The 21,829-nt window shown below is 41.6% G+C and overlaps 3 protein-coding genes across 12 annotated transcripts in view; 1 reads left to right on the top strand and 2 right to left on the bottom strand.

Moving 5' to 3' along the window:
• Positions 1-15,785, bottom strand: part of prom1a (prominin 1a) — a 101,089-nt gene extending 85,304 nt beyond the window's left edge. For all 10 annotated transcript variants that reach the window (XM_028458945.1, XM_028458946.1, XM_028458949.1 and 7 more), the window contains exon 1: positions 15,269-15,785. In XM_028458945.1, coding sequence (XP_028314746.1) covers positions 15,269-15,497 — 229 coding nt within the window. In that variant the 5' untranslated portion in view covers positions 15,498-15,785. The remainder of the gene's footprint in view (positions 1-15,268) is intronic.
• Positions 1-21,829, top strand: part of anxa5a (annexin A5a) — a 1,189,405-nt gene that overhangs the window by 121,150 nt on the left and 1,046,426 nt on the right. The window lies entirely within an intron of this gene.
• Positions 223-2,579, bottom strand: LOC114470644 (M protein, serotype 6-like). The gene has a single exon (XM_028458957.1). It carries the CDS (start codon positions 2,440-2,442, stop codon positions 442-444), a length of 2,001 nt encoding a protein of 666 aa, XP_028314758.1. The 5' UTR covers positions 2,443-2,579; the 3' UTR covers positions 223-441.

The raw sequence follows: 21,829 nt of genomic DNA, 5'->3' as shown, positions 1-21,829 counted from the left end.
AGTCCTAAATGTGTTTTGGCCCCCTCTAGGATGTTAGACAAAGGCTTGAGGGGCAGCACCATAAAAAGGACACCACACAATAATAACGTCTTCAAAGTGTTTAATAAAACAAAGTTCTTAAAAATATTGACATCACTGACACCAAAAAAAGTGATACCATGTCATTGTTCTGGGTCTGCTGGATCCTATCTCCAGCCCTCCAAAGGGCACTAGGTGGGGGTACATCGTGGAAAGGGTGACAGTCCATCACGAGGCAAACGTAGACTTTTATTCTCTCCTATGGGTAATCTGGAGAGTCCGATTAAAGCTGCAGTATGTCACAACACTAAATGTGATTAACATGAAGTCCCAGCCCTAGTTCTTACATGAACTGTTTTTTTGGGTTAGATGTTGATTGAACACTCATGCGGTGTGTGAAGATCCCCTGACAGATGTCTATGATTACCATTTACGCAAATTAGTTGAATAATAATCTTCCCCGTCAAGCCTATGAAGAGCTGCCTTGAGCTCAGCCACCTGCAGCATGGATGCAACCTTCTCCTCTTCAAGCACATGCACATTTTGCTGAAGCCTTGCAATGGTCTTAGCATTCTGAGAGATGAGGTCCTCTTTAATTTTGACCATGTCCACATCACATATGCACTCTGACTTCTGTTTCTGGAGTTTTTCTTTCTCTCTCTGCAACTCCAACGCCAAATCCTCAACACGTTGCTTTTCAATCTGAAGTTTAGAGCTCAAAGATTTTTCATTGGCCAAGCTTTTTTCCAGAGCCTCTGACTTCTCATATAGTCCAAGTTCAAGGTCAGCAATGTGTTTGGATGCTTTGGAGAACTGAGCTCTTTCCCTGTTAATGACATCCTTGAGTATAATTTGATCATTGTGTTCTTCAATCTGCTTCTCCAGAGCCCACTGCAAATCAAGTCGGACCAACTCAAACTCATGTTGCAGCCTGATGTTCTGGATTTTCAGCCCCTCGTGGAAGATCTCAAGGGTTTGCAATTTATTAACGTTTTCTTCATTGAGCTTCTGCTGCTTTTTCAAGTTCCTATTTTCATCCAACGTTGTTTCAAGACATAATTTCAATTCTTGATTTTTCAATGTCACTTCAGCAAGTTTTTGCTGTGCTGTTTCAGTATTTGACAGCTCTTTCTTGACATCATTTTCAAGTTTTTCAATGATGGTGTCTTTACTGCTGATGACCCCCTCATGACACTGTAAAGCCAACTCAAGCTTCTCTTCCAGCATCTTTTTCTCAGCAGATTTCAGTTTCTTGTTCGTTTGTTCGTGTTCCAGCTCAGAAGTCAGCTTTTTGTTTAGTTTTTCGAGCGATGAAACAGCATTGCATTTGGTATTGTTGTCCACTTGGAGACAACAATTTTGCTGAGAAAGTCTTTCTATCTCTTTCTCTAAATGATTATTCTCCTTCTGCTGTTGGGCAAGGTGCTCCTTCAGAGTCTTATTTTCAGTTGAATTGACTTCAGAACGTTCAACCACTTCTTTGAGACGGCTCGTCACTGCTCGTTCGTTGGTCAGGCTTTTCTCAAGAGCTTCGGTCTTCTTGGAGAGCTTGTCTTCTAGCATCTCTTTGGCGTCTTCCAGATCATGGCAGGTTTGTATCTTCACATGGAGCTCTGCAGTCAAGCTCACTACTTTGTTCTTGAATGATGACTCAGCACTGTTCTTGGCAGCAGTCATTTTGGAGAGCTTATCTTCTAGCATCACTTTGGTGTCTTCCAGGCCATGACAGGTTTGTTCTTTCACATGAAGCTTTGCAGTCAATCTCTCTACTTTGTTCTTGAGTGATGATTCAGCACTGTTCTTGGCAGCAGTCATTTTGGAGAGCTTATCTTCTAGGATGAATCTGATGTCTTCCAGGTCATGGCAGGTTTGTCCCTTCACATGAAGCTTTGCAGTCAATCTCTCTACTTTGTTCTTGAGTGATGACTCAGCACTGTTCTTGGCATCAGTCATTTTGGAGAGCTTATCTTCTAGCATCACTTTGATTTCTTCCAGGTCATGGCAAGTTTGTTCCTTCACATGGAGCTCTGTAGTCAATCTCTCTACTTTGTTCTGGAGTGATGACTCAGCACTGTTCTCGGTATCAGTTGTCTGTGATGACTGGGCACTGTTTGTGGCTTCAGACTCATCTTGTTGACCTTCCTGAAGTTCTTGTTCACATTCATTATTTTGAGCCACTTTGATTTTGGATTTTCCTTTTATTAAATTCAAAAATCCCTTGAAAGGATTTTTCAATTTGACTCTCATTTTAGATTTCCGAATAGGCAACTTTACTTCAGTGCTTGTTCCATTTGCTTCACAAGCGATTTTTTGAGTGGATGTTGTTGATGTTGTGGATCTTGTGGATGTTGTGTCACCATCCTCCTCACTATGACTCACCTCAGACGTGCGGGACTCATACTCAGAATCAGAACTCTCACCCATCTTTTTCTTAATTTCCTTATTGGCTTCTTCAGAATCAAAAGTTACTTCAGAGAACTCTACTTAATTTGCTATATTTCGCTTTCAAAAGTCTAGTAGAAAATAGACTTTGCAGTGCTGTAGAATTCTGGTCTGTCCACAGAGTGAGATAGTTTTTAAAGAACAAATGAAAGGCAGAGTTCCAGTTCTTTCTCAGTGATTCTTTTAGAATGCAGCTGATGTCATAGTTGCTGGTCAGACTGGGGCCTGTGGTTCTGCTTGCCCGCTGAGCCATCTATTCTCTCTCCAATCTTAAACGCACCTCAGTACCACCCCGGAGGGGACAACTTCTGCCCTCTACCCTCCGGAGCTATCACCGCCCATTACCCTTCTTTTAATTGCACCTCATACATTCACTAACACAATGGAGAGGCACCATAACATGGTGGGTCGGGGGCATTGAGCCTTTGGGAGGCATTGGGGGGTCTGGCTGGGATCTCGCCTTGTAGTGTCTTTCCGTGCCGTATCTGTCTTGCAGGTTGTAGTGGTTAATCTCCTCTTTTGCTGTGGCTAAATGCTGGCCTTGTCTCCTGGTAGTCTTGGGGCAGTTATCATGGTGTGTTGACCCTGGGAGCCCCATCGCTTTTGTGTGTGGGAAGGACACAGTGGTGGGGGCACTGGCATCCACGCCAGGGTTGATGCAGTGTTGCGTGGCCCCTCGGGATGGTGTCTGTCGAAAGGTGGCACCTGCTGTCTTGGTACTCATGCTATCTCGTGGGCGACGGGCCCCGGGCTGCTGTCCTTGTGCCGTCTTGTGCTAGTCCTTCAGGTGTGTTTTTGAAAACCCTATCCTGCCTTTCGAGTGGTCTGAAACTTTCTCCATCTCCTCACAGGATCTCTGGAGCTCAGTCAGTCATCTTTTGGTTCTTAGTTACCTCTCTTACCAAGGCTCTTCTCCCCAGCTGTTCAGTTTGTTTGGACAGTCAGCTGTAGGAAGAGTCCTGGTTGACCCAAACATCTTCCATACCAGAATTATGGAGACCACTGAGCTCTTAGAAAAAAAACACCAACAAACCGCCTTGTCTTGCTACAGCTGTCTCCAGCTCTTCTTCAGTTTTTTTGACCTCATGGATCTCATTTTTGTTCTGACATGAGCTGTAAGGCCATATTAATGATTAAACGGACATCGAAACTCTCGGCCCCATCGTAGAAACACGGGTCATATGCAGTGTTAATGTTACTTTTGACAGTAACTCATACTCTAATGCAATATTTTTTTAAAGAAATAACGCAGTTAACGTTACAATACGGTGCGCATTGGGCTAACATTAGCATTAATCTACTATTAGCAATAACCTTGAATTAGCATTAGCCTAGAAATTGCATTAACCTAGCATTAGCATGAACCTAGCAATAGCATTCACCGAGCATTAACATTAGCTAGCAATAGCTTAGCATTAGCATGAACCTAACAATGGCATTAACGTAGCAATAACCTAGCATTAGTCTAGCATTAGTCTAGCAATAGCAATTATATTGCAATAAAACACAAAAAAAAACAGTTTAACCAGGAAAACCAATTAGAAGGCCTGTTTACCCAGTAGTATTAGTTAAAAACCCAGTATGACGAGAAAACCAGTTTAAAATTTTGATGCAAATCCATTGAAAAATAGCTACATAGATACAGCATTTAGATGTGATGGCGAAGGATTTTCCAGTGACATTATAGGGTTAGGGCTAGGGTTCATCAGCGACCTGCTCCCATCTTATAAGATTCATCCAACACTAATATGAAGTCAACATAGCATATTGTCTTTCTGCTAGAGGTGTTAGCATTGGACGCGACTAAAAGCGGCGCACTGTGACAACACAAGCCATCATGGGTAATTTTGACATTGAGTCTTGTTTAGGGATAGACAGTCAACATGTGTATCAAATATGAGGCTGTTTGAATTTTGTAAATTAGAGTTATAGCGAGTTTTCTATTATGGCGTGCTAAATGACGCCAGTCAAAAATGCAAGGCATGATGGGTAATCGTCACATTGAACATTGTTTAGGGATGGACAACCATCATGTGTGTCAAATATGAGGCAGTTTGAAGTTTGTATATGACAGTTATAGTGGTTTTTATATTATGGAGTGCTAAATGGCGCCAGTCAAGAATGCAAAGCATGATGGGTAGTTTTCACATTGATTCTTGTTTAGGGCTGGACAGTCATCAAGTGTATCAAATATGATGCTGTTTGAACTTTGTATATTAGAGTTATATGCATTTTTCTATAATGGCGAGCCACAGTTACCGTAAATGGCGCCAGTAGAAAACGCAAGGCATGATGGGAAATATTTCAAGGCAGTCATGAATAGGCTTGGGCATTAGCTTAGCTTCGAGCTAAAGTGCTAAAGCCAGGAACCTGTGATGACAAAATTAGCTTAGCAGCTAACTGCAGTGCTGGCTGGTTCACACTGGATTACAACCTAGCTGATGATTTTCCCGCCTTGTGTGTATTATTGGCGGGAAATTGTGTGTATTTTCCCGCAAATGTGTGTAACTTGCAATGTCTCCTGCATCCTCTGGGGGCGCTGTTAGACACACGTCATGGTCTCACAAACCTAACGTACATTATGAGACCAATTTGTGTGAAGCTCAGAAAGGCAGGGGGCGTGTCATAACATTATAACAACTATATTAACTGATTACACTATAAACTAAGTATTCACACATATATTTATAATGACTTTTACAATTAATATTCATTAATTATAACATTATAAAGTTATAGGTTTACGAGACCGCACGCACACACGCACGCTGCCCCCGCTTTCAGAGACGGTAGACTGGGGAAGAAGTGCACAAATGTGAGTGAAATAAAGTCATGTCACGTAAAGCAAACAACTCTCAGGTGTAAATGAGACGATAAAACAATGCAATGGGAGCATCTACAGAAAGTTTCATCACGACAATGACGTCATTGATTGGATCGGCAAATTAAGACGTTACAGCTGATCACATTACTTGCATAAAATGCAAAATATCGGCCGATCCGATACAGCCGATCCAATCGGTGTAAAGCAAAGCCTAGTTGTCACCATATTTAATGCTTACTTTGCCAATTTAACCACATTTGAGGTGTATTATGCCTGTTATCTGCCGGTTCAAACTACTTGTTTCTACTAACTGTTCCTACATTTTACCACTTTTTTGCAACTTTTAATAGATTTCTGTGGTTTTTAAAACCACATTTCACCACCTTTTCCACCATTTATGTTGACTTTTAACCCATTGTATTTCTGATTAAAACAAGGATTTGCATCTTTTAGATCACACTGAGCAGACTGACATTGAAACAATGACATGATGGCCTGACGTTGAGAAGACGTCTCTGGCGGGTGCAGAGTGAAAGTTTTTCGGACGTCGTCTGGATGTCCAAAAACGACGTATTCTAGACATCCCAAAAAGATGAAATAAGAAAGGTGGTCCATGGTGGGTTCGATCCCCTGACCTTATGCTTTCAAGCGCACTTCCTGAAAAGTTTACCAAATTAATTGTCTGAAACACTATGACAAAATACAGCATTAAAATACATTTTAATAACTGTTTTGCACTGTAAAAGCATACAATACCATTAATTTGGGGGGTATTGTAATGTTTATATAACGTTCTTGTTGTGTGTACGTTCGTTAAATTAACCGGACCCGACAACGTCCGAAAAAGACGTCTTCCCACCGTTGAAACAACGGTGGGAAGACGTCTTTTTCGGACGTTGACTTGCTCAATGTGAGCTTGACATTAATTATTTCTTAAAAAAATTATGCAGAGCATAATACATTTTAATGAAGCACACCTGGATTTAAACTTAGTGACTGTGACAATACTGATTAATTATTTTTAATTAACAGAAGCACATACACACACACACACGCATGTGTCTGTGTCTGTGTGTGGAATTGCAAGGCTGTTTAAATTTCATATGAGAAGTGAAATCGCTTCAGACGTTGAACAGGTTCGTTTTACCTACTGATCATGTGTTGTTGCAATTGTAATTTGTTGAGGTCGTGGTCACGTGCAGATGTGGTCCAGACCGACCGACGTGGTATCATCTGGAGGTCCTTGGACGTTGGATGTTCAGTGGGAAAATGACTATATACTATGATGCAAATAATAATAAACGTTCCTGGATAACAGTGGATATTATTCAGATGAATAAATAAATGTGGTTATCACAGATTCACAGAACAATGGACCATCGTGTTGCTGACTTTATGGATGGACCCCAAAAATCTCCACCCTTTATTCCCACTTATAGATGGTCCTGTCTCCACATGACTGTTCTTCAATGTTCATGTCTGTGTTCAACCACCTTCAGGTACAGTGGGGGTCCCCGCTCTCTGGAACCTTTATTTTTGGGGTTATGAGCTGAAAAGGTTGAGAACCACTGCGTTACTCGACACCTCGAGCAATAATAAATTGTTAAATTTGTCCCTCCATCATCCAGTCTGAGTTTCTTCAGGTTTCAATCAAACAAAGATTGTTTTGTGTTGGCTGTTGCCATGGTAACGCCTGTGCCAGATCAGTCGTGAAATAAAGCAGCAGTTGCTCCTTTCATGGATGTCAGATTTCTCCTTTCACGTGTGTAGCGCTTCACTAGCTCTGTGCTGTCTGTGGCCCCTGCTGTGAAAGCAGAGATTGGGATGCAAACATGTGGTTGTATCTGACCTGAGGGCCACTTTACCAACATTCATGTCAGAATTCAAAATAATAATAAAACAATGACCAATCTGAGCATCAACACAGGAAACAACAAAGGGTTTGTGTCATTCTTCTAATTTTGTGCACCTGTTCTGTGTTTTTGGATTCCTTTTGTGATTATTTACTCATTATTTTTGACTGTTTTAGGATCATTTTGCATATTTCCGTTGTCGTTTTGTGTATTTTTATAGTCATCTTGTGTGTTTTTCAACTAATTTTGTGCATTTTTGTTGTTTTGAGAGTCGTTTTCATGCATTTGTTTTAGTTTGTTTATTTCTCTTATTTATTTCTGTTGTTTTGTGTCGCTTTTAAGCCTGTGTTGTCGTTTTATATTTTTCTAGTTGTCTCGTGTTTTGCAGATACTTTCGTGCATTTTTGTTTGATATATTTATTTACAATTTTGTGCGTTTTGTTGTCATAACGTGTGTTATTGGAGTCATTTTGTGTATCGTTGTCATTATTTGTGGTTTTTTTCTCATCATCTTATGTGTTTTGTAAGTATTTTTGTGCCTTATTGTGTTGTCTTATTGTGTTTTTGGAGTCATTTTGTGTATTTTGCTATTGTATTTTGGGTGTGGCACTTTGCATCAGCAAATTTAACCGAGAATTGTTTTTCTGGTAAAACTTTATTGAGATGTATATCGTATATCGGCATTTCGAGAAAAAAATATTGAGATATGAATTTTGGTCCATATCGTCCAGCACTAGTCTGTTATATAAACTGACCCATAACGCATAAGAATTTAGGGTTAAGGTCATTTTCATGTAATCTTTTGGTGTTTTGCATATTTATGTATATTTGTGTGTTTTTTGTCGTTTTGCATATTTTTGTTTTGTACATTTTTCTTTGTGTATTTTGTTGTCATAATGTGTGTTTTTGGAGTCTATTGCTGTATTGCTGTCATTATTTGTATATTTTTGCTGATGTTTACTGAACTTTTCTGTCGTTTTGTGTATTTTGGACGTTGTTTTTAGATATTTCTCTGTCATTTTGTTTCATTTTTCTAGTCGTCTCGTGCGCTTCGCAAGTATTTTTGTTGTCATATTGTGTTTTTGGAGTCATTTTTGTGTATTTTGATGTTGATTTGTGTTGTGTTGCGTTGTTTTTAAGTCTGTGTTGTCATTCTGAGCATTTTTCTAGTTGTCTTGTGATTTGCAGGTAGTTTTGTGCATTTTGTTGTCATATGTGTTTTTGTAGTCAATTAGGGTATTGTCATTATTTGCATAGCTTTGCTGATGTTTACTGCCGTTTTCTGTTATTTTGTGTATTTTGGGCATTATTTTTACATATTTCTGTCATTTTGTCTCATTTTTCCAGTCGTCTCATGTTTTACAAGTATATTTGTTGTCATATTGTATTTTTGGGGTCATTTTTGTGTATCTTTCTTGTTGTTGATTTGTGTATTTATCTACCATTTTGTGCGTTATGTTGTCAGTCCGAGTCGTTTTGTGTGTTTTTGCTTTTGAAATTTGAAGTTATTTTTTTTTTAAATGTGAATCAAAGCTTAAAAACGAACCCCACGGGGCTTTCTCATTTTCAAATGGTGAGTATTTGTCTGTCGATTCTGAGCAATGGCCTTCCACATGACTTCTTCTTCGCTTCGCCTTGCATAATTCGATGGAAGGCAGCACCCATGAATGAACTAACAACTCTGCCGAGCAGTGGCCTGTCTGCTCCAAAGGATTTGGACATGACCCCCCCCCCCCCCCCCCACGACACCCCCCACCCCCCCAAGAGCTGGTGACAAACTGGATACGAAAAGGCCAACAACATATGGCACAGGGGTTTATGGGATTACTCGATTAACAAGGTGACTCAGAGAGTTCCTAATCTGCAAAATGTTCCAGTGGAGTAGCAACGCAGACTGTGACTCAAGGAGGGGAGTGGCGTCTTTATTAGCATTAGCATTAGCATCCTGATATAATTAAACATACACACACCAGGGTCTGGGGTTAATTACATTTTTCAGGTACAGTTATTTCACTTACGATCACTGTTACCAGCATTTTTTTCCAATTACAATTAAACTACAATTATTTTTTTAGCCTCAGAAAGTCAATTACAATTACGTTCTCGATCAATAAAATTCAATTACAATTAATCACAATTACTGAGCATGAAATAAATAACCTAATCAAATTTAACCTTCCTCTTGTGTTAGCTTTCTGTTAGCATCTCTTATGATAACAGGTCCTAAATCAGCTGTAAAACACACTAAAAACAAATATCTATCATCTCATTTATTTCCTATCTATTGGTTACCTCGTTAGGCTTCTTAATCAATGAAAATATTTGGGTTTAATATTTTTCAAAATAATAAAATGTGGGAAAGCTTGATATGAAACATATTTTAGTAAATGTTGACTACATATGTGTAGAACTGTAACAAAGTTCTCTACTTTTGCGTTGAATTATAATTGACAGTTTTTATAAAAATTTGATGGCAATTACAATTACAAAGAAAATTAATTGAACTCGATTACAATTTAATTACGATTACGACAGCAACAAATTTTTTGAATTACGGTTAGTTATAATTACGCCACAATTGTAATTAATTATCAGTTACGCGATTACAATTATAATTGACACCAACCCTGTGTGTGTGTGTGTGTGTGTGTGTGTGTGTGTGTGTGTGTGTGTGTGTGTGTGTGTGTGTGTGTGTGTGTGTGTGTGTGTGTGTGTGTGTGTGTGTGTGTGTGTAGTCAGGTAAATGCAGAGCTAGGTGTCAAACATCCACTTGTTCACATGGTTGAATGTCTGGGTGCACACACACGCACGCACGGTGGGTAACTGTGATTATCCAGACAGAGCGCTGCAGGCACTAACAGCACCTATAAGTGCACAAACAAGACATACACACGTACGTACGCACACAGACAGGGGTGCACCCAGGAGCTGCACATAGCGTAGGAGACGCTGACCTTTCTCAGACGGCCATGTTCACATCACTGCCTCCGTCTACACTGCTTAGACGTAAACTCACACCCTTCCCTTCAGGTATTAAATAGACTGAAACCCAGCATGAGTCAATGAACCGTAGAAATACAAAACCATGTTTCTGATAATGTAATTTTCTATATAATATAAAACTCGATACATCTTTAATCTCCGTTTATTACCCAGGATTAATTGCTGCTTTAACACACCTTAATGTGAAAATAAACTATTTATCCAGCTGGGGTCGTTACACAGCCAGTAAATGCAAGTGTTTTGGAGAAGGGAGCACACAGGACAGCAGCTCTCCAGGATCAGGAATAATAACTTCAGGAAAGAGTGACTACTACTGCAGATCAGGATCAATAATACTGCAGTTTAAAAATAATACATTTAACTTGTAAAAAATGTCACATGGTACAAATAATAATGCAATTTGTATTGATCAGAGATAATACATGCAAATTCTAGGAATTTAATGGGAAAGAAATGGCGATATAATAGTATAATTCAAAGGTGCACAAATTAAAATTAAGTTTAAAAAGTTATTAGAATTAGAAGGGACACAATGACACTTGACCCTCCGGCTATCAACGCGGAGGCTCCGTCCACTCATAAAGTCGTAGAGTGTAGCGATGCACCAGAAAAACCATCAAGCGAGCAAAACACCACTGCCATATGAGTTATTGTTTTATATAAAATAAATGACATAAAATGGGTTAAAAACAGTGACTTACAGTCAGGGTAGGCAAGGTAGGCAGTGCCTACCCAAGGGTGAATTGATATTCTAATTATTTGCTTTAATTATAATATAATTATTAATTATTTATTTTTCAATTTCCGACAGCCTACAGTACCTATAAGTTTGAAAGTGTCAGTTTTTTGTGCTTTTCATAGCCCAAATGACTAAACATCACTATTACCTGGTACGGCAGAGATGCTGCACAGTCTCACTCTGCTGTAGGCCAGGAGGAGGCCACACCCCCTCCCAAAAGCACATTGCTGCTCTGCATTTGTTCCCATAGCATGTTTTTACGTGTTTGCACATGTGCACTCAGTTCCCCAAGATGAAAACCATTTACGTAAAAAGGCAGCTCTCTACGTAAGTTCACAGTGCATTAATGAATTGATATCACGTGGCCTGCTATGTTCTTTAGCTCGTGGGCGGGATAACACTACAGGCAGGATGACAGCGCTAGAGACAATAAACTTTCTTTTGAAGAAAAACGACAGCTTTTAAAAGATGGGAGACCAACACCTGAGTTCCCAGACCTTCAGCAAAGGTAAAGTCAGAAAATTGTTCGTATTTTTCACAGTGAATGGTACAAAAGGAAAGATTGGCTTTGTGGATGAGCCTCACTGAGGCTGTTCTGAGTTGTTGTTGTCTTTTTCTCCATGTTTCTGTGTTTCCAACACAAACAACGGATGTGCTGCCGTGTCATAAGATATATCTTGCTGGGAGAGTATGGAGGCTATATTAAATAATTGTTTATGTTTCTTTAATGGTGTTTTACGATGTGGATTTTGTTAGATGGCTAAATACTTGTTCATGTGGATCTTGTTGGGTTTTTTCTTTCTTATTATGAATTTGATATTTTGATAAGTGCATTGAGATGACTGTTGTAAATTGCTTTATACAAATAAAGTTGAATTGAATTAAAACTTGCCAGCAGAAACATATGAAATTGTAACTGGTGTTGACATTGGTGGTCTTGATTTGCAATGCCCTGCCTACCCTCCCCTAGTGCTCACGGCACGTCACTGGTTAAAAGTGTCAATAATGGGTCAGCATATGTGACAGGTGGGAAAAGGGTTTCTAAGTGCCGAAAATGTCTTGAAAATGTAAAAACAAAATGTGCAGAAAATGCATTGAAATTTGATGGAGAAGTGACAAAAATAGTAATGTATCAAAATAAATATTAAAAGGACCAAAAATATGGCAAGAAAAAGTGATTAAAATAGATTGAAATATGGAAAGTTTGGTGTAGTTGCAGAAAAAGGGTAAAAAATAAGCAGAAATGGGCTAAACTTTTTCAGAAAATATTCTGTTTTTTTTAAAGCATCTGACGACCCCCTCCCAATGTCTCGCAACCCCACATACGGTCCTGACGCCAAGATTGAGAACCAATCTGTAGTAACCAAAATTAAATGAATAAGTTAACATGTTTTGTTTTTTTCTAAAGACTATTTTTGGTTCATAAAACTCTCAAGTATTTTCGTTAACTGTATTTTAGAGAATTTAAATGTAATTCATTACAACACTAGTATTGAATCATGTCCCACCTAGACCTGGGCCAATAATCAATAATTCAATTAACCGGACGTTTGCAGGCCTCAGTTTATTGTCATATATCACAATTATTTTTACATCCCTAGCTAACAGAGACCATTTTTCAGCCTTACACCCCTTCTCGGGCTCTGAGGTCCATGGATCACAATCTGCAGACGATTCCTGGCACTCGTTTTAGGAGCAGAGGAGACAGATCATTCCAGGCTGTTGCTCACAGGCTCTCTAGAACAATCTTCCTCTCTCTCTGCGTTCTATTGACTCTGTCGACACCTTCAAAAGCCAACCAAAGACCTTTCTATTTGTTCAAGCTTTTAATTAGCTACTCTTGTGCTGCTATGATTTTATGTTGTCATGGCCTTTTCTATTGTGTGTAATGTTTTTGCTTTTAAACTGTTATCAAGCACTTTGTGGCTTTTTGTCTGTGTAAGGTGCTATAGAAATAAATGTTACTTACTTACTTTATTTTGTTTGTTTTATTTGTTTAAGATATTTAAAAGTTCTTGACATTCCAACTACAATGGTAAAAAATACTAATGAGAAATACAAGTTGATTGCGTTTTTGAAAGGGTGTATTATTATGATATGTCATCATTACATTAATGGTTAATTTAGTCTAAAAAAATGGCAACAATAATATTGTTTATCTGTAATAATTTGTGGGACAATATATCATCAAGCAAAATCTGTTATCAACCCAGACCTAGTCCCACCCAATTACACTTAGGGCTGGGCAATATATATCGAGATCAAAGATATATCGATATTTCTATTTTGGCGATATAGAAAACTACAATACCGCCTATATCGATAAATATTCATTTTCAAGCTTATTTTGTTTTAAAATACTGCTTTCACTACTTCTCAGAACAACATGAAAAGTACAGTGAGATGGATTACTGAGTGCGTTCTAACCCAGACCATTATCTACAGAACTCACTCACACATGCTGTCCCTTAGAGGAGATAAAGCTGGACAGTAGGTGTCACATATTGTGCAGAGGTTTGTTAATAAATGTGCCTGTCTGGCATTTTGTATCAGCTATTTTAACCCAGAATTATTTTTTTGGTCAGACTTTGCGTTAAAAATATCAAGATTTATATCTTATGTCGCCATTATGACAAAAAAAAATAAAAATAAATAGATATGAATTTTGGTTCATATCGCACAGCCCTGGTTATTATATCCCTGAAGAAAAAAACAAAAATTTGTTAAAAAATATGTTGTTGGGTAATTGTATTAAGTGTTAACAAAAACATGATAGATTAGAACAGGGGTTACCTTCATCATATACTGTAAAGTCTGAAGAGCAACCAGTTAGAAAAGCACTTCTTAAATATAGTACATTTCACGGTTTCACATTAACTCGTAGAATGCCAAAGACGTCTAAAGACGTTAATTGTGTTTTTCGGCTGGGGCTGCTAGGAGACAGTGTGACAAAGCTCTCCTGTGAATATCAAGCTTGTACTATGATGTAGTGACCAACTGGTGTCATGTAGGTGGCAGCCATACACCTTTGGATGAGAGATCAACCGTGATGAGCAGAGCTCAGAGGGAGAGGAAAATAGTTTACAAGACAGAAAATGCCGCTACGAGAGTTGATGCTGAAGCTCACAGCAGTGCACACTCAACCAGAGCATGTGTGAAACCTGAGTGGAATAGTGAGAGTGTGGCGAAGGTGACATAAAACGACTTGGAGACTTGGAGGACGGTAAGAAAACCATTCAACTCTGACATAGATAGCAAAATAATAATAATTTTGCCTGGTCTCAGTGTTATTTTTGTAGTTTCATAGAAGGAAACCAATGTTGAGGTGTCATTAAAGCAAAAAAAAAATCTGCTTCAATGTCACAGATTTTTTTTCAGAAAAGGCAGTTTTTCTCAGCTATTTGTCACAAACTGGCAATTTGTGTGAAACTTGCATCTATGCAACTGCTGATTACAGAAGAACGAAACAAACTAGAAACAAAATTTCTGATGAAACTAGAGTCTAATCTTTCAGAATCTGGTTTCAGATGTCAGGTTGTCATAGTACAAAATATTCTGTGGGTCTTAAAAAAATCAGTGAAAATCATCTAAAAATCCTGGGGGTTGGCTGCTCTGAAAAGGACTGGCAGTGAATGAGTTAACTAGAGGGTATAAGATAATAATGAAGGAAAAAGTAGGAAATGTTGAGGTTTCAACATTTAACACTTCTGATGCAATAGTTTCATTTTCAAAAAATGTTCTATAAAATCCACCTTGCGTTTTTAAAAATATATCATTATATATATATATATATATATATATATATATATATATATATATATATATATATCATGCCACTGGCCATACATCAGATCTGCAACACTTAAAAACACAATGTTTCAGTGAAAATAAACATTTAAAGATAGTTCTATTAATACTAAAACTTTATCAGCAGTATTTAACTCTACTAAATACTGACTCCATCTATCATATGTATTTATGTTTTTGAGTTTGAATCCTGGAAAGTAAATCAAATAATTGTGAATGGAGCTCTTATGGGCCCCTCACATGGTCCATGCGGGCTACCTGGTGCCCGCGGGCACCGTGTTGCTAACCCTTGGATTAGAATAAGAGACCCTGTGAAATTGCAATTTTAACAATAATCAATCCAATTGAAGATCAATAAAGGTTAAATCATTACATGTATTTTTTATTCTGCCTCCTATAATCTATTACAGAGGCTCCACTGTGTTAGATGATACACATAGATGATAATAGTGTTTTATTATTGGATTTTTGACGTTTAAAGTCAGTCCAATGGATGATTGTAACAGTGTTACCCACAAAGATCCATGATACCCATCCCTAACCCTGCTGTGTGTGTCTAATGTCTCTGTCTGATGCTCTCACCGTGAGGGAAGGCGTTGGGCTGCACCGCGCACAGGAACCCGTGAACCATGTGGAACAGGATCCCGATCGGTCCCGGTTCGTAGTGAGCCAACGTCTCGTAAACTCCCGCCGGTACATACCCGAAGTCCAACTTTCCCGGAGGTGGAAGTCTCCGCGGCTCCGTCTCCAGCTGGAGTTCAGCGGACACCGACAGCAGAAGCAGGAGAACCACAGTCCCGATCCGACACATCGTGCCCACAACCGGCAAACGGTCCGTCCAACTGGGGTCAAACGCAGGCAGAGTGATCCGGACCGGGTTCCTGAATCCTCTCAGTGGATTCTAAAGTGTTCCGGTGGGGGGCTTTTCAGGTGCTGCCGCCCGCGGACGGACTCGTTCCGGGCATCGCTTCCTGCGGGTCAGAAGCTCCAGGACGGGCGATGTTCACCCGGTGTGTCCTCTAGTGTTCGTCCGCTCCTCGACGCGCTCAGCCCCGCAGCGATGAGCGGCGCGTCTGCCTCTCTCCTCTACATCCCAGAGCTCACGGGGACGCGCTGCGTCAACGTGAGCGCGGGTGGGGGTGCGCGCTCCCGCTACTGAGAAGTGAGAGGGCATCAGTACTCAAGTAAAAGTAGTTACTTTAATTTAAAAAAAATTAAAAAATGGCCAGTTTAGGTGACGTGATTTAAAGTTCCGTCAGTTTTATTTTAGCTCATATTTATTTTTAGCTACCCGACAAACCCTTTTATTTTAGCTTTAACCCTACCCCTAACCCAGGAAATACCTAAAATGTTAATTTTTTTCGTATATGTATTTTTAAAGGTGGAATTTGCTGTGTTAAAATGTGTGATGCCGGTGAAACCAGCCTCAATGTTGTTCTATGTTGCCATGTCTGGGTTGCCACGTTGGGTGTTTCCGTGTGTGTTTGCCGCCCTGAATTAATGTATGTGATTGTGACGTTTCCTTTTGTTGTGTCCTCACTCTCGCGTTAGTTCGTGGTTGGCGGGAGTAGAACGAGGATTAATTAGTGTGGGCGGGAGGAAAAGGAGTGTGTTTGTTCAAGTGCTGACTGTGGATGGTGTGTAAGAGCACTGTGTGCGATTGTCCTGCTCCCTTGTTCAGCAATAAAAGGCGAATTCTGACAAGACTTCAATAACCCTTATTTCACGGCTCATCCACACTACATTGGTGTCAGAAGTGGGATGATGGAACGTGACGGAAGTCCAACAGAACTGCGGGAAGATGCCCGCCGAGAGAGAGCGGAGAAGTGGAGAACCCCATGCCTCCCCGACGGCTCCAGCGACAAGCGGCCACACCACCCTGAGTCACTAAGGCCCACTGCGGTTCGAGACCAGAAACCTGCAGAACGACAGAGCTACAGCCCCGAACCGCAACAGCCCGCCGCCACTACAGTCACACCCAAGGCTGCTGTCAAGTTGCCGAAATATGACGGCACGAACCAGCTGGAGTTATACCTCAAACAGGTTCGAATCGCTGCAGCACACAATGGATGGAGCGAAGGAGACACCGCCACACATCTGGCCCTCGCACTGGAAGGCCGGGCGCAGCAGGTGCTTCTGGACTTGGCCCCAGCAGAGGAGCGGAACTTGCTCGCACCGCCGCCGGGAAGGAGAAAGCCTGGGCGCCTTTGCGGCGGACATTCAGCTACACGTTCGCAGGGGTTACGCTCGTATCCCCCACATGACGCAGGAAGAGTTAGCTCTCCATGTGTTCGCCTGGCGACGCCTCAGACACTGGAGGAGGAGCGTGTTGAAGCCAACGTCTCCACAGCACGGGCGGCACCAAGCATTCAACCCTGCGTCAGGATGGCTGACTATGACATTGAGGAGGTACGCCAAGCCCAGTCACCCACCCCGCAATTTTAGCAGCGACGTTCATCGACCAGACAGCGCCCACGCCGCTCATCTGACCGCTGCTATCGGTGTGATGAGCCTGCGACTGCCCCCGCCCCCGCACCGAGTCAGAACAGCCCCGCTGGAGGGAAACGACAGCGGGACTGGCTGACATTAAGGAGTCGTGCATCATCGGCCTGGACTTACTGTCACACTGGGGAGCCTGCATCAACGCCACCAAAGCAAGCATCACACTGGGGGGTGAGACCATCGGGCTGCAACGTGGAAGGAAGGCGGGCATAACCAAGAGAATTAACGCAGTCAGCAGTTTCACGCCAAACACCTGTAAGCACCAGTGAGGATCCCCTCCACCAGCAACTCCCCCTCCGCGGAATCAACGAGAGCGGTGCAGGAGCTTTTACAACGCAGCTGCAATGGATTAAATCCCCGACAAAAGCAAGATTTGGAGGGCCTCCTAAAAGACTTTGTGGACATTTTCGCTGCCAAGGATGAGGACTGTACACAGACGGGGTTGGTGCAGGTGGAGTTGGCCCCTGACGCTAAACCGAAAACGGCTTTCACCATCGGTCAGGGACTGTGGCAGTTTCGGGTTATGCCGTTTGGGCTCTGCAATGCACCAGCAACGTTCGAGCGGCTGATGGAGCGGGTGCGTCATTTACCTGGATGACCTGCTGGTGCACGCTGGAAGCTACGAGGGTGCCCTGGCTAACCTACGGGAGGTGTTCACTGCCATTCGCCGAGCCGGACTGAAGTTGAATCATGTGGTGAGCGCTGACGGGGTAGCCACTGACCCCGCTAAGGCCGCCACTGTCAGAGACTGGCCTGTTCCCACAAATGTCAGCGAGGTGCGGAGCTTCCTGGGACTGGCGTCCTATTATCGGCGTTTCATTCAAGGTTTTGCCACCATAGCCAGCCCTCTTCACCGCCTGACAAATAAAGGTCAGGCCTACCGGTGGGATGACGCGTGTGCTGCCGCATTTAACCAACTCAGAGCAGCTCTAACGGAGGCTCCGGTCCTGGCTTTTCCAGATCCCCGCCGACCTTTCATCATCGACACGGACGCCAGCAACACGGGTCATTATGGGAACGCTAAAACTTTTCGTCGTCTCCGAGGACGGTTCTACTGGCCCGGCTGTCGCAGAGAGTTTGAGCTGCTCGGAAGGGCCCTTCCCAGCGCTCCCGAGCACCGCTGCAGCAGTACCTGGTGGGAGCCCCGATGGAGCGAGTGGGAGTGGATATCCTCGGCCCGTTTCCCGTGACTGACTCCGTGCACCGCTATGTTCTCGTGGCCATGGATTATTTCACCAAGTGGCCGGAGGCATATGCGGTGCCGGATCAGAGCGCCATCACCACCGCAGAGAAGCTGGTTGAGGAGATGTTCACTCGTTTCGGAGTTCCGGCGGAGCTCCACAGCGATCAGGGCCGAAACTTCGAATCCCAGGTCTTTAACGAGGTCTGTCGGCGACTCGGGTACACAAGACCAGAACCACACCTCTTCACCCCCAAAGTGACGGGTTGGTGAGCGGTTTAACCGCACTCTTGCAACCCAGCTCGCTATTCTGACCAGTCATCATCAGCGGGACTGGGACCGGTATTTGCCGCTGGTCCTCTGGTCGTACCGCACTGCAGTCCAGGAGTCCAGTCAGTGCACACCGGCAGCCCTTATGTTCGGGCGGGAGCTCCGGACACCGGTGGATTTAGTGTTCGGAGCCCCACCTGAACCGGAGATCACTGGTGGAAAAGAAATGGATTATTATCGGCGGCTGAGGGATCACCTTCACGAGATCCATGATTTCACCCGCCAGGCTCAGACCAGCGCTGGAGTGCGTCAAAAGAGGGCGTATGACACACGGTGCAGGGGACAGGTGTTTGCTGCGGGAGACAAGGTGTGGGTAAACTGTCCCTAAACTGAGCAGCCAGTGGCAGGGACCCGGTGAGGTGATGGACAAACTGAATGATGTGGTGTACCGAGTGCGCATGCCGATCAGGGGACGAGTCGTGGTGTTGCATCGGGACAGACTTGCACCATACCACCCACAGGCTCCACAGACTGCCCAGGGAGAAGATGGACTGATTTCCGCTCTCGCGGGTGAGTCCCACTCAGCGGTGACACCCGAGGAGCGCGAGCGCCCTGTGCGGACCCGCAGGCGCCCTGGTTACCTCACGGATTATGTGGATTAATGGGGTCGCCGGGACGGCTGACCCTTTTAGAAGGGGGCTATGTGATACCGGTGAATCCAGCCTTAATGTTGTTCTATGTTGCCATGTCTGGGTTGCCACGTTGGGTGTTTCCGTGTGTGTTTGCCGCCCTGAATTAATGTATGTAATTGTGACGTTCCCTTTTGTTGTGTCCTCACTCTCGCGTTAGTTCGTGGTTGGCGGGAGTAGAACGAGGATTAATTAGTGTGGGCGGGAGGAACAGTGTGGGCGGGACGAACAGGCTATTGATACGTTTCCGTATCAATAGACACTTCGAATAAAAAAATTATTAATAATAATAATAAAGTACATGCTACTAAATGTACTTAAGTAAAAAAAAACTAAAACAAATGTTCCTTAATTATAAGACATGAATTTTAAACTAGCAAATTCCCTTTTTTAATAATTTTATTTTTTTAAGAACTTGTAGAATACTGGAGAATTTAGCACTAATAATAAATACTATTTGTAAATAAAATGTGTCAAGAAAAAAAAAGGCACAAATGCTCAATAAATCCCAGAGCAGCTTTGATTTTAACATTTTCAAAGCTCATTTTTAAAATTTAAGGAGTAGAAAGTACAAACATTTGTTGAGAAAACTAAGGAGTCAAAGTAAAAAGTCGCCAAAAAAAAAAAAAAAAAAATACTCAAGTAAAGTACAGATACCAGAAAAACTACTTAAGTACAGTAATGAAGTATTTTGTACTTTGTTACTCATCACTTTTGATTGTATATATATATATATATATATCCACATTATTATTATTATTATACTGTTTCTGATTTATTTTTGCTTTTTCACACCATCCACCAAGTAAAATTCCTTGTATTGTCTAAAAACTCTACTTGGCAAAAAAAACTGAATCTGATTCTGATCAAACAATGCTTGTCATTCTAATTGGTAATGTTTTCTACTAATTTATTTATTTTTTATAGACTGAAAACATTAAGTTTTACATTCTAAACTATTCTTTAAAGCTTTTGCGACATCATTTCAGCCTCACAATGTTATGCAAATACAACAAATTTTAGAAAGGTAAAATATTATACAAAAAAAAAAAAAAAAAAAATATATATATATATATATATATATATAATTACATTTTAAACAAAGCATTCCTGGACAATTTATATAAATTATTTTAGAAGTCAGGGGGGACCTGTACTACAAAGCTGGTGGTTAGGTGTTCAGCCTAGGTTTCCATGGTGATTTAACCCGGTAAGAAGTTAACCAGCGTAGTAGTACAGGACACGCTAAATAAATTCTGGAAGTTAACGCAATAAGAGGAAATCCTGCTTCGTCGTACAGCCTCTAAAGGTGCAGTCCGCAATGTTCTCCTCTAAGCTCCACCCCCTTCTCCCTCTTTGTATGCTCACATCAGAGCTCCCTCCAAAGCCACGCCCCAACAGGATCCTAATTCATGCTCAATATTTCTGAGAACGGTATCACATGATGAGTGTCCGCCCGGGTGAAGGGAGGGGCAGAGGGGGGACATGAAGACATCTGATTGGTTCTTTCCATTCAGGCAGGGATTTGTCAGTTTTTTATAGGATTCCAGCTTCCATAGAAGTCTGATTCTTTTTGTATCTTACAAATATAATAATATAATGTATCAACTACTCTGAGATGGAAGGATCATTTCACCCCGTGGAATAAAAAGTGTTTCTGCAAGACACTGAGAAAGACTTGAGGTTGGAATCAAAGCAGAGAAAGTAGCTACAGTATATACTTATTCCATAATGTATATACACATTAGTGTGTATATCATCAGCATGTCACATGTGCTTGCTTTAATCTGAATTAGCAGCATGCTAACATAAACACTCTGTCCTCCTGACCTTTGACCTGTTTCCACCTGAGGGGACACCTGAGATGTAGCCTGATGGTGATTGGAGGATCAGCGATCAGGTGGGCCCAGCCTCTGTGTGTTTGCACAATGACCTCCTTGTCCTCCCTGTTTGCTCCCCCTGATGGAGTCTATGATGGGGGGGGGGTCTGATTGTAAGGACCCTCACCTACTGATAACACACGACCATTAGATGGCACTGGGACAAATGGGGCTTTGTGAGGACACGTGGTATAGACTGAAAGCAAGAACATCATATTACTGAGATCAGTCAATAGGAACTCCAGTTACATTAGTGCAAATGTGTCAAACTTAAGGCCCAGGGGCCAAATCCGGCCATTTAGAGCATCCAATTCAGCCCGCAGGAAAAACGTGAATCAACAGAAAACATAGTTTTTTGTGTAAATTACCAAATAATCCAGATATTTTGAATTCGCCAACTCCACAATATTTTTCACATGAATGCAGTCATTACTAATTGCAAATTGTGAAAATAACTGACTTTTTCCACAAGTTTTGCAATTTCTCACAAAAAATTCCACAAAATTCCTCTAAATTACACAAAAATTGAAAAAAGAAAAAAAAAATCAGGAAACTTCGAGGTGAATTCAACTAATATTAAAAAACTAGGGCACAATAGCGTTAAATTCGTTATTTTCTCCCC

The sequence above is a fragment of the Gouania willdenowi genome, chromosome 10 (assembly GCF_900634775.1).
Source record: "Gouania willdenowi chromosome 10, fGouWil2.1, whole genome shotgun sequence".
In the NCBI taxonomy this organism is placed as follows: Eukaryota; Metazoa; Chordata; class Actinopteri; order Blenniiformes; family Gobiesocidae; genus Gouania; species Gouania willdenowi.
Note: the sequence above shows the minus strand (reverse complement) of the source record. Positions and strands in the feature narration are given on the sequence as shown.

Excerpts from the sequence above, each read along its gene's own strand:
- LOC114470644 (XM_028458957.1), bottom strand. The coding sequence starts at position 2,442 with ATGGGTGAGAGTTCTGATTCTGAGTATGAGTCCCGCACGTCTGAGGTG.